The 13581-nt window shown below is 41.1% G+C and overlaps 1 protein-coding gene across 1 annotated transcript; it reads right to left on the bottom strand.

The window, feature by feature from the left end:
- Positions 1-4754: 4754 nt before the first annotated feature.
- Positions 4755-12204, bottom strand: LOC108874216 (ryanodine receptor 3; the record flags this gene model as incomplete). Its single annotated transcript, XM_018662679.2, has 8 exons — positions 4755-4919; positions 6545-6701; positions 7998-8072; positions 8636-8729; positions 8921-9020; positions 11420-11532; positions 11916-11994; positions 12130-12204. Coding segments are annotated over 8 exons (858 nt in total), but the record flags the coding sequence as incomplete, so codon positions are not given.
- Between the last annotated feature and the right edge of the window lie 1377 nt (positions 12205-13581).

Here is a 13581-nt window from a genome sequence, read left to right as displayed (position 1 = left end):
CTGGTTCACCCTCGACGCCCGTGGACCTAGTGCACTTTTCCTGTCGCTGTACACTGAGTAACACGAAAAAATCAGCTGACCCCGTGTGAAATTTCCTAACTGATCAAAACCAAACTGTAAAGACAGCATCAATCCACGCTCAGCTTTGGTCAAGGGGAGACATATGGGAGAAGATGAGTAGAGAGATGGAAAGAAACAGAAAGGGTGATGGAGAAAGATTACATGAATTCAAAATAACCTACAATTCCTTAAAATTAATTTGAAGCCAGTTTAATTTTTTGAGCCAGCTTTGACATCTGCAGATATGAGTTTCTGAAGAGGGGCCTGCTGAGGTTAGATGTGCTGAATAATATCCATTTTCATATCAGAAAAAACACTGCATTAAACATTGTCTTAGCTCACTGAGCTGAGGTCAACAGGTAATATAACCAACCTGTGAGGTGGCTCACCCCCGTAAGATAAACACATAAATGATCCCTGATAGAACCGATAATTAAAGGCACATCAGTGACAGGGAATGCTATTAAAACTAAACTATAAACTGGTGACATTAACTGCAAAAGAAGATTTTTATTGATACATTTCAGGTAGAATTTAGTTTTCAATAAGGAAAATGCTGTAAGAAACCTGAATTTGTTGCAACAAATTTAAAATAAAAGCTTTTATGCTAATTATTTTCTGTGATAATATTTTTCAGAACTCATCATCTGTGACAGCTCATGGCTCTCTTGACTGTAACCTCCCTGTGGCAGCTTCTCACAGACTCAATCAACTCCTCTTCCCCTCCCCCCTCAAACACACACACACAGACACACACACACAGAGACCCCCTTCCAAAAACCCATCAAAGAGTAATACAATGGCTCCATCTGTAGGATAAAGTAGAGAGTCGCAACAGGAAGTTACCCCAAAATCTGAGGTTTCAAACAGGAAGTTGGGTTTCCGAACTTTGACGGGCCAGAACCGGCACACGCTTCGACCCAAACTCACAATTTTCGGAGCCAGTCTTGCAAAAATTGTCAAGGAGGGGCTGACAACATTTGAAGTGAATCTGGTCACCCGTCTAGAAACTGGACATCACACTATAAAATATGTCATTTCCTGCTATAAATAGGTGGCGCTACAACAATTGTATGAATATTGACATATGGATGTGTGCAGATAGGTACCATTAACAATCCTGTAAAGTTTGATGCAGTTTGGACAAAGTATGGCCGAAATATAGCAAAAATAAAGCAACTTCCTGTTTCGTGGCGAGTAATCGAACTTTGAGGGGCCATAACTTCCACGCCCTTCAACAAAAACTCAAAATCTGCCGCAATTTAACATCGTCTATGTCTTAAGAACATACTATTAAGTTTTGAAGTCAATGGGATAATGCGTCTAGGACTAGTTCGCGTTCAAGCGACCCCTGGAAATGGCCAAAAACACACAATTTTTTCACCTTCCGGTCAAAATAAAAATACTTTCTGTTGGGTTTAGAATATGGCTCCAAGAGACTTTTTGGTGCGTCATGGGATGTTACATATGTGTGCAGATTTTCAGATTTTTAGGCGCAACGGGCTTGAGGGGCTGTTCCGTTTAAAAATGTAGGTGGCGCTACCGAGGGCATTTTACCACGCCCATGCTCAAGACCCCTAAATTATTAAATTTTTCGCCGTGCCTGACGCGTCTGCAAATTTTGGTAAGTTTTCACGCATGTTAAGGCCCTCAAAAAGCCGATCTAAGAGGCGGAAAAAGAAGAAAAAAAATAATAATAATAATAATTAAAGCTGCGAGCAGCGTTGAACGGGCCCTCGCACCCGGCGCCCGTCGGGGGAGCGGCGACCGCGGGACCCCGGCAACCGCGGGGTCAACGCAGGTCGCAGGGCACACGCTGGCGTAACAGTTCACACTTCCGAGATGTAAAAATTTTAAATAAAAGCTTTTACGCTAATTATTTTCTGTGATAATATTTTTCAGAGCTCATCATCTGTGACAGCTCTTGGCTCTCTTGACTGTAACCTCCCTGTGGCAGCTTCTCACAGACTCAATCAACTCCTCTTCCCCTCCCCCCTCAAACACAAACACAAACACACACACACACACACACACACACACACACACAGATACCCCCTCCCAAAAGGAGATAAAACTCAGTTTTAACTTGAGTTTAAAAGCTTTGAGCTTTGAGCAAAAGCATTTTTTTAAGTTCTGTTATTGGGTGCATATATAAATCATTTATGCTTAAACAAGGCTTATAATGAAGTTATTTGAACAGTGAATATCTCATCTGCCTAAAGTCAGGGCGAAGCCACTAACCAGCTGTAGGGATGGGTATCATTAGGATTTTATCTTTATCCATACAGACCCCTATCAGTCCAGCTCAGACTGTTACTGGTTTAAGAGAGTGAAGTTTATAGCAATTTGCAAAATTTGGAGATTAGTGACAAACTAACCAGTTAGACTACATACAGACAAGCTTTCATTTTAGCTGTTAGTAACAGTTTGCCATGAGCTTAACCAGCGTGCTGTGCTTCCTGTTAAACATGTTATGAGACTGTGGACAAGGCTGAAAATATTACTTTACTAACTACTTGCCGAACAGGCGCTTTGACAAAGAAAAGGTAAAGGCCAGCAGCTTTTACTTTTCAATGCACTTGTCGTCAACTTGAGTGGCTTATATTCAGCTGGTTCACCTCGACGCCCGTGGACCTAGTGCACTTTTCCTGTCGCCGTACACTGAGTAACACGAAAAAATCAGCTGACCCCGTGTGAAATTTCCTAACTGATCAAAACCAAACTGTAAAGACAGCATCAATCCACGCTCAGCTTTGGTCAAGGGGAGACATATGGGAGAAGATGAGTAGAGAGATGGAAAGAAACAGAAAGGGTGATGGAGAAAGATTACATGAATTCAAAATAACCTACAATTCCTTAAAATTAATTTGAAGCCAGTTTAATTTTTTGAGCCAGCTTTGACATCTGCAGATATGAGTTTCTGAAGAGGGGCCTGCTGAGGTTAGATGTGCTGAATAATATCCATTTTCATATCAGAAAAAACACTGCATTAAACATTGTCTTAGCTCACTGAGCTGAGGTCAACAGGTAATATAACCAACCTGTGAGGTGGCTCACCCCCGTAAGATAAACACATAAATGATCCCTGATAGAACCGATAATTAAAGGCACATCAGTGACAGGGAATGCTATTAAAACTAAACTATAAACTGGTGACATTAACTGCAAAAGAAGATTTTTATTGATACATTTCAGGTAGAATTTAGTTTTCAATAAGGAAAATGCTGTAAGAAACCTGAATTTGTTGCAACAAATTTAAAATAAAAGCTTTTATGCTAATTATTTTCTGTGATAATATTTTTCAGAACTCATCATCTGTGACAGCTCATGGCTCTCTTGACTGTAACCTCCCTGTGGCAGCTTCTCACAGACTCAATCAACTCCTCTTCCCCTCCCCCCTCAAACACACACACACACAGACACACACACACAGAGACCCCCTTCCAAAAACCCATCAAAGAGTAATACAATGGCTCCATCTGTAGGATAAAGTAGAGAGTCGCAACAGGAAGTTACCCCAAAATCTGAGGTTTCAAACAGGAAGTTGGGTTTCCGAACTTTGACGGGCCAGAACCGGCACACGCTTCGACCCAAACTCACAATTTTCGGAGCCAGTCTTCCAAAAATTGTCAAGGAGGGGCTGACAACATTTGAAGTGAATCTGGTCACCCGTCTAGAAACTGGACATCACACTATAAAATATGTCATTTCCTGCTATAAATAGGTGGCGCTACAACAATTGTATGAATATTGACATATGGATGTGTGCAGATAGGTACCATTAACAATCCTGTAAAGTTTGATGCAGTTTGGACAAAGTATGGCCGAAATATAGCAAAAATAAAGCAACTTCCTGTTTCGTGGCGAGTAATCGAACTTTGAGGGGCCATAACTTCCACGCCCTTCAACAAAAACTCAAAATCTGCCGCAATTTAACATCGTCTATGTCTTAAGAACATACTATTAAGTTTTGAAGTCAATCGGATAATGCGTCTAGGACTAGTTCGCGTTCAAGCGACCCCTGGAAATGGCCAAAAACACACAATTTTTTCACCTTCCGGTCAAAATAAAAATACTTTCTGTTGGGTTTAGAATATGGCTCCAAGAGACTTTTTGGTGCGTCATGGGATGTTACATATGTGTGCAGATTTTCAGATTTTTAGGCGCAACGGGCTTGAGGGGCTGTTCCGTTTAAAAATGTAGGTGGCGCTACCGAGGGCATTTTACCACGCCCATGCTCAAGACCCCTAAATTATTAAATTTTTCGCCGTGCCTGACGCGTCTGCAAATTTTGGTAAGTTTTCACGCATGTTAAGGCCCTCAAAAAGCCGATCTAAGAGGCGGAAAAAGAAGAAAAAAAATAATAATAATAATAATAATAATAATAATAATAATAATAAACAGACCGAAAACAAGAGGGTCCTTGCAACTCGTTGCATGGCCCCGTTGGGCCCACGCAACTCGTTGCTCGGGCCCTAATAATAATAATAATAATAATAATAAACAGACCGAAAACAAGAGGGTCCTTGCAACTCGTTGCATGGCCCCGTTGGGCCCACGCAACTCGTTGCTCGGGCCCTAAATATAAGTTCTGAAACAACTCATTGTTATTCTCATTGTTATGTTATGTCTGGAATCAGTATAATATGGTCAGTAAAATGTGAGTTTCGAAAGAAAAGTTTCATCGTATTTACCCGTCTCTTCAGGGGTCCAAGGCGAGACGATTTGGCATCAGGTGCCTGGTAAGACAGCCAAAGTCCTGTATCCATATGCATGATGAAGCAGACAGAGTCACCATACTTGATCTCTGGCACTCCCATGCCATCAATGTCTCTCTTTGGGCCTGAGTCACCCTTTTCCTACAGCATTCACATTGAGAGACACATAATCACATTAGCAAACGCATACGCGCAGAAAGGTGGCACATACATACACACAAGGTCACACAGGCATAGAAATATGACAAATGAAGATATATTGTGATTAGATGGTAATCAGAGAGGCAGGTTGAGGAGAGTGCATTCATTGGCCTGCCGGGAGGTTGCCACTGGCCTCATTAGCTCTGCTACAATTCTGGCTCAGCAGAGATGGAGCGATGCAGCTGATTGCAGTCGACAGGAAGTAGCGGGGAACATATTAATGCCAATGTTCAACATGGCAAAGCAATGACCTTTTTAGATACAGGAGCCGACTGCCACTGGTTTGTGTGTGCAGTGGGTGGAAGGAGAGGGTTTCTATCTACTACAGTATATTTATTTTTCTGAAGAAACATGAATCCCTGGTAATCCTAAAAAGCCTGTGGGTCCTGCAGGAATAGTGATCACTGAGGGCAATTACACTTTGTTGTCAGGCGTGGGATGGATTGGAAAATTAAAGCCTCTGAAGTGGACAGCACTCAGGAGGATTTTACACTGTACCTATTGTAGATAAAAGGATATCTACAGGGACACAATGGTGCTCTGTGAAGGTGACTCACGGCATTGTGCCGTTTATGTGGCCGTAGCCATTCCAGGAGAGGATGATAATGTAGGAGTACTTATGCAATAAACAGTAAATCCAGGAAATGAGCTATAGATGTTTCACAAATTTAAGCTAGATCCCCAAAGGTGTGGGAGATTCAACACAATAATGTGTACATGAAGGCATTAGCCTGTTGTATTGGGACATATCATAGCTCTACCTTTGATAGAAAAATGATTTAGGTAGAACTGAAAACTGTTCAAATAGGAAATGACTGCATTATTTAGCTTCAAATTTAGCATCAAATTAAAGTGCGACCCACAATCTTCTTGTACATGTACACTGAAAGTGCACAATTTACACACAAACCCAACATTTCTGAGCATCAGTGAAATACCTATTTTCAGTCTGAATTTCAAGTAAGCCATGTGCTCCTTTCTCAGAGTTATTTTTAGAAGTGAGAATTTATTTTTGGAACACGCTATTAAAACAGAGGGACTGAAAGCATCCTCGGAGTGAGAGAGCGAGTTCAAAACAAAGCGTGGGATAAAAAGGAAGGGTGACTGAGGGAGAAGGAGTAAGCAACAGCAAATGAAAGAATACAAAGTATGTATCCCTGAAAATGCCTACATGCTTTACAGTAAATCTTAATACTGTACTGGTGATGGTAAATCTCCCTTGGCTTTCTAATTGAAGATGGCTACAACCCAGCCAGCTGCAATTAGGCCAGTCGACAACATGAATGTTTGCGCCAGCATTTACAGTCCTGTCTACTCAGCAGCTGTGAAAAGGTTAGTTTATTGTGGCAAGCCATGAGAGCATTGAGAGCTTACAGACTGATCTCCGGGATCTTTGATGAAGTAGTCAGGGGAGGATATTTTCAATCTTCTTTTAATGAGACAAGTTGACTAAGAACATTTATTTAGCCAGATAGATAGTGTAAATGCCTTGCTCATAAGGCACAGAGTTAGCTGTAAAAACAGAATAATTAATTTATGTTTATATGGAGTTAGGAGACACCGACCTTGGAGATCCTGAAGCAGAAGGCAGTGGACTTGGTGTCGGATTTGTCCCTGTCCTGCAGGACCAGTCCACGGTCCTCGGTCAGGGCCAGGTAATGGCCAGTTGAGAGGTGACGTAGTCTGAAGGGCTGGCCCCACCGGATGTGGCTACCGCTCCAGCTAAACACAAAGAACTGGCGTCACAAAACATAGATACAACACAATATCATCTGACTTTTTAATACAGATTTCTGTCAGAAATGTTCATATTCATATTCTGTCCTCAGACTGACTGAAACAGAGCTGCTCTGGAGTAGGGCCAGGAAACCTCAATACTTTTTGGTACTGAGTGGAATGTTTTTGTAGCTCAATACTCAAGTATCAAATGCTGGCACCAAATGTGTCATCAGATTTGTAGTCAGACCAAAGCTGCTGCTTAGGCACATTCTTCTATGGCTGCTTACATGTATCAACATTCAATATTTGATAACTTTTTGCTTATTTTGTAATAAATAATAATAATTTTCCTAATAAGATATCAAAATAGCACCATTTTAGCACCAAGAGTCAGTTATCATATTCATTTTTTAAAGATTTAACAACACTCAGCTATACTCTAGAAGCTGCTTTGTTTAATTAATGACTGGAGCCAAATAACAACTTCTCTTGCAAACTTAGTTATCCATGCTCACCATGCTACACAGACACTTCCAAAATCATGAACGCTGACTTTTTGAATGAAAGAAAAATGGCGTACATTCACTTACAAATGGACCAGAATTCCTTCTTTTCTATTTCAAATAATTTGCACACCAGATTATATCACCTTATTAGAATATTTTCAAAATGTCCGTCAAACATATCTGCATGTGAGGTGAGTACACCAACTGAGAAATATATGAAGTATGTTTTTCTTATTGTCAGTGAAGCTGAACTCTCTACATGGATGACGCAGCGTACTGTAGATGTGCTACAGTTCAAAATTCCTCCCTAAGCCGAAAAGGAGAAGACATGCCTTAATAGATGCACCTGCGTCATTTCAAAGTGCATGGACTCTGACAGACAGTCCCACTGAGAGCTGGCAGATGATGTGACTGAGGGGGGAAATTGCGTGGGTGTCCAGTCAAAGACAGGAAAGAGAGGAAGAAGAGAGAGGGTGATAGACACAGAGAGAGAAGTAGATTGAAAGGGAGGGTAAACAGAACCTCACTTTCTAGAGGACTCAACTGCCAACTAATTGGTAGTGACAGCTCAGAGCAGAGGGATGTGAGGTTTGTTTTAACCTACAGTACAGTAGCTGTGACATCCATACATAAAGAACCAATTCTTTTTATTCTTCCTGAAGAGATGCCAATCAAACAAGACAACTCTTTCGTGTACCTCTGAGAGAAATCTATGTCAAGCTTTTATGTTATTTACTTTACTGACTGTATTTTTATTCAGTATGCAGACGTGTGTGTTCTAGTCTGATCTCACCTGATCCTGAGAGGCTCCACTCTCCACAGCGAGCGGGCCCTAGACGCTCCCTTACCCGCCTCGTAGTTGACTATCCTGGAAGCAAAAAGACAGAGGAGGAGGTTGCTGTTATTTCTGACTCTTTCAAGTCACACTGGGAATAAAATAACTTGAAGAGTTCCTGCTACTGTTACAGCTCTGGCAGAGGGAGTACCAATAATGTTCATTAAACCTCACTGCTAAGGCATTTTAATGGTGATGGTTTGCATGGTTGATTCAAGTCTTGCAGAATAGCAAAACATAGATCTATCAATAAACTTTAAAGTATTCATTTATTTTTATATATTTATTTTTTGTGATACAAATTCTGGAAGAAGAAAATATCCACAGAGGGAGGTTATAGGCCGTTTTCCTCCTACTCCTCTTCACACAGTTATTTACACTCACATACAGGAGATATGAGTCTCACTGTCACTATGCAGTTTCACAGTCACAGCTTTGGGAAGTGCCTTAATCAGCACTTGTACGGCTGAGTGACTGTTGCAGAAAAGGACAGTGTTTCTCAGTTATCACCGACAAAACTACTTTCTCAACCGTTAGTATCAGAGATTTTAAATCCAGACTCTATAGTCACAAGACAACCTTATTTATCTACTAACCTCTGCTCCTCCTCACTCTTGTCTGCTCCAGGGATGGTCAAGCTCTCATCATGTCCATGACAAAGACGCATCACATGTCCACCAATCAAAAACCCTAATAGGACAAAAACAAAATAGGTTTACCAGATATTTGTTTTGAGTTTCTGAGCCTTGGTTGCATTTGGTTGTACAGAGCCATACTATTTGAAAACTATTTTAAAATGCGTTGAAATGTCCTTGACATAAATTGGATTAGAGACAGTTGTTATATCTTTGCTGTCATCACTGCTGTTGCTGTGAACTTGCCTACAGCCATGTTGCTTGAAGAGCAGGTAGGCTGGACGTTCCACAGAGTTTGCATGAAGGATGCGTCCACCTGGAAGTTGCCATTGGAGATAGAGAGGTGCTGCAAGAGAGAAGGAGTGTTAGACAGAAGGATGGAGACTGCCAGTAAAACAGTTGTGTTAGCAAGAGGGAAAACATAGACAAACACTGAGATTCAACGATTCTGCATCGAGGAGGGAGATGTCCCAGTGTTGGGATTTGAAGAGAGATTAAAACAACTTTGTGTCTCTCCACTGGAGCTGCAGTGTTATAACACTGTGGGCTAAAAACCCCTGCGCTGCATCACTGTTTCTCTATGCAGCAACGTCCAGATAATATTCTACAATAATTCCTTCCAGCAGAAACACTTGGAGCGGCTCCCAATTCCCTACAGGCAAGATTCAGAGGCGAGTGGAGGCTAGATTATATCCTGGCATCCAGTTGCATCCTCACAAGAGCTGATGTGTTGATTGGCAAAAATATGTAAATGTGGTGCATCCCTTTCCATCTCACTGAATTCCCCTGAAAACAATGCAATTTTACATCATTGTTGAGCCAACTACAACCATCATTTAAGTGTTTTATTATTCAGTCTTGGTGTTTCAAAAATGCACAATATACCATGCATTTCTGTGCAATCCAGTGTGTGGATTATAACTATATAAAGTCACATTTTTTGTGCACTAGCTCCCCACAATAAGATTTTTTTTTATTGCCCTGACATTTGAACACCAAGCTCTAACACTAGATGCAGAGCAAAGGGAAACTGCTGACACAATTCAGCCTAACTGGACACAAAGACACAAAGCAACAAACCAGCCTCTGTCCTAAAAAAGACTGCGTCACAAGTTCTGATTGTCCACAGTAATGGAGCGCTGATTGCTTTTGCCTGAATTTCTGATGTGTTCCATTCTTCAAAAGCGGAGTTTCTGTCGGGCTGAATCAGGTGAAGATTTCCCATCGGAGGAGATGAAAGTCTGGCTCTTTGCCAGTTTTGCTTTAATTGCACACTTCCCTCCCTGAAGGGCCGGAGCAGCCACTAGAAGCCAGCGCTGCTCACTCTCCTATGCCTTGCACGTCTCTGTCCCTCCCTTTTGCCATTTCTCTCTCTCGGCCTCTTCTTCATCCTCTCACTCTCCCTCTCGAAATCCCCCTCTCCTCTCTCTTTACCAAATAAGTTAATTGAGGTCGTGTGTATAGCTCTGCATAAGGGAGACAGCATTAACTCTAAGCTCATCAGTCTGATGGATGCATTCCCTAAAAATTATTTTAAAAAAGAAAATGCACAGGAGGGCTTTACAGGTAATCAGATTTCCATTACAGATAGCAGTGTAAAGTTCTAAAGTTTTCCCCTTCAATTGCCTTGTCACTCTGAAGTTGGCTGGAGTGAGACGGGTATCAGAGCTATCCGACAGCTATGAAACTTTCCAAAGTGCCTTTTGAAAGAGACAGTGAATCAGAGCAGATAACTCCAGCTATGTGGGGCGAATAATCTCCAAAAAACAACCCTCTCTTTTTGCATTTGGCGCGCAGAGGCAGGCATTTTTGTTCTGACATGAAAACATTTGGCAGTCCCCAAAAACAATAGCATCTCAATTAAGTAAGATCTGACAGGGAAACCAGACAAAGGAAAATGAGGGAAGATGGAGTGTGAATCAAAAACAAGAGATTGTATCTGATGTATCAAGACTGTCTGGAAAACAGTAAATATTCATGAGAAAAACCTCTTATCTAGGAAGTGCAAAACTGAAAGGAGGCCTGCTGATTTAATGAGATTGTTTGAGCTGCAATTAACCCATCATCTTTTAAAACTGTGTCTCCTTCCTGTTGTGTGATGGTGTGTTTAAGACAGATCATGCTCAAATGTAACACGGCCTCCTTTTTTCTGAAGAGGAGTTACCATGGGAGATGGCACAGAAATCAAAATGAATAACTGACCACAATTTATAACCATCTGAATTATTTACAGCAAACTGATAAATCACAAGCTAAAGATGACTAGGATGTGTTTATGATACATAAAGAAAAATAAATACTTTTGCAGATAATTAGTCATTTCATATTGGAAATAAACATGAGGCAACTTTATTCTGAATTCTTGATAAAGCTTTGGTGTATATACTTTTGGACATTTATATTATTATATATAACCTTTGATTGCTTTAGCTTTATGATTAACAGTGGGGGGTTTTCTCCGCTCCTACTTATTGTAGCTGTAATTGTTGACCTGGTTAGTAAGCTGCTGCTACAACTGCAGGGGTAAATAAAGTTTCACTGAAGTGAATTGATAGAATTCTAACAAAATAAATTATACTTCTTCTATTCAAAAAAGTGCAGCAGAGTCTCAATGTCTCTGAAAAACAAGTAGTACAGGTTAAGAATAAACAAAAAAATACTTCTTTAAACCTTCTAATTTTCCTCTCAGTTACAGGTCAGTGTGAAAACGTCTACTGTATTCAGAAGCCATCGGACTTGACCTACCAGGTATCTCTCTGTTGACACGCTGACGAGAATCAGGTCGTCTCCAATGCGAACTTTCTCTCCCTCAGATCTCTGCTTGGATGCAGGGTGGATGGTCCACCAACAGGCTTCTCCTGTTGACACAAACACATGAAAAGATTATTCATTAATTAGTGATGAAGTGGGAAAATATCTATTGGCCGACACAGCCATACATGTGCCAGTTTAGACAGTCTGCTGTTAAACTGACTGTCTATTCTGAGCAGCAAAAAGCATCTGAGAAAGTACTGGTGGAGTAGCTCAAGTATTATTTCTACTTGATAACTGTCCTGAAGCATTCCTGTAGTTTAAATGTCAATTGTAGCATCACTGTACACAGGCTGTATTTCTCCCATGGGTACTCATTCCATCTCAAGGTTAGGTTGACCTGAAATGGCTATTCAAGAAGAATGACTTAATTTAAAAACAGCAAAAAGCCAAGTGAACTCTGTAAAGTGCCCTGTTAGTCATACTGTACCGATTGAATCTTCTTGTAGTCCGACATCAAATGACAGCTTGTCTGTCAGAGACCTTGACGTCTTCAAACAGGTCAAATACTGGTGTGAGAAAAATAAATGAGTTAAGTCAAAGGAAACGCTACAACAAACTGTGAGTGGAAATCAGCTGCTGTTCAAATATGTAATTGCTTTTCTTAATTGTAAATTTCATCAGATTGCATTGTTGATACTCACCATACCACTGAAGGAGTGGCGTAGGAGGATGGCGTGACCGTAGAGCAGGGTCCGGTGTCCGCCCCCCTGACCCGCCTGCAGGGAAATACACAGGTATGAGATTATAATCACGTCCTAGCATCAATTCTGATGACTTCTGGACCCGGTCAGGTAAACTGCATGAATCTGAATGGATCATTCTGCTTTGGACCTCCATTCCAAGTGCAAGCAATAGAACAGACAATTGAAGAGGAAGAGGAACACAAAAAACTACACACTCAGACAAAGCAACAAACACAAACATGTACAGTACCGCACTCATTAGACAGCTTGCCCATTCTTGTGACAAACAAGAATAACTCTGACATACGGTTGCAAAATGCCTGAGGAAATGTGAGGAAACAGAGGAGCAACAAGGAATGAAGATGAGACTTTTTTTCTTCATCACTGTGGTGAATAAAGAAAGTACTTACCTTTTTAATCAACCTCTGGCAGCAGAAGAAAAAAAAGAAAAGATACCATAAAGCAGTGACATCTAAACCATCTCTGTGACAGCAACTTCTACTTGGGTTTTGGTATTGTGAGCTGGCTTACAACAGTAATGGAGTCATTTCACTCTCAAATCACTTGAGTGTGAGACAAAATTCAAAGGGTCTAATACATTTCTGCTAGTCTTTCTGAAAGTTTTGTTTATATTCAGTTTAAACACACTCTGTTCTCCCCTACACTTAACTTAGAGTGTCCAGACCACCTAATTTGACTGGTGGTAAACAACATTTAAACTCCAAACAAACAGACACAGCTGTGACCAAGCCCAAACTATGCTAACCACTGTGCTGCACTCTGCAGTGTTTATCCAACAAGCAATACATGGAGGCTATCCTCCTTCTTGCCCAGTTGTCGGCATTAATTTGTGTGTTTGCTTGTGGAGGTCACATTTAAACTGACCTAAAGGGAACTCCCAACTGTCCCCTGAATATGACCCCAGGCTAATTCTCTCTTGGCTACCAAATCTCTCCCAGATGGCTTGTATAAGACAGACAAAAAAGGAAACGGGGGGTTCGATCAAAAGAAAAATGGGAAGAGTATCCAGCAACAGCTGGGAGTGAGGGGGGGGCACGGAGAGAGAGCCAGCCTGTATTTCAGGCCCGCTGTCATGCTGACACATCACTGCCAGGAACTGTGACCTTTGGTTTGTTGCCCCTCCCGTTGTAAGTACTGTATCCTGAACAGCTTGAAGTGCATTTGTGTTAGACACAGAGAAGTTTGTGTAGATGTGTCTGTATGAGAACATATGTATTAGCAGAGGAGGTGTAAGTTGTATTTTTAGTCTACTCTGTCATGAAGACATAGCTATACACCAAAATATATCAAGTGCTGTGGAATACAGTTAGCTTTACACTCCATGCTAACACTCAAGAATACATTGTGCTATCTAACATTAGAGTACCACCAAAGTTAAATACAGAAAAT

This window comes from Lates calcarifer, unplaced genomic scaffold (assembly GCF_001640805.2).
Source record: "Lates calcarifer isolate ASB-BC8 unplaced genomic scaffold, TLL_Latcal_v3 _unitig_5256_quiver_2316, whole genome shotgun sequence".
Classification (NCBI taxonomy): domain Eukaryota; kingdom Metazoa; phylum Chordata; class Actinopteri; family Centropomidae; genus Lates; species Lates calcarifer.
The sequence above is the reverse complement of the archived record's forward strand: the minus strand, read 5'-3'. Positions and strand labels throughout refer to the sequence as shown.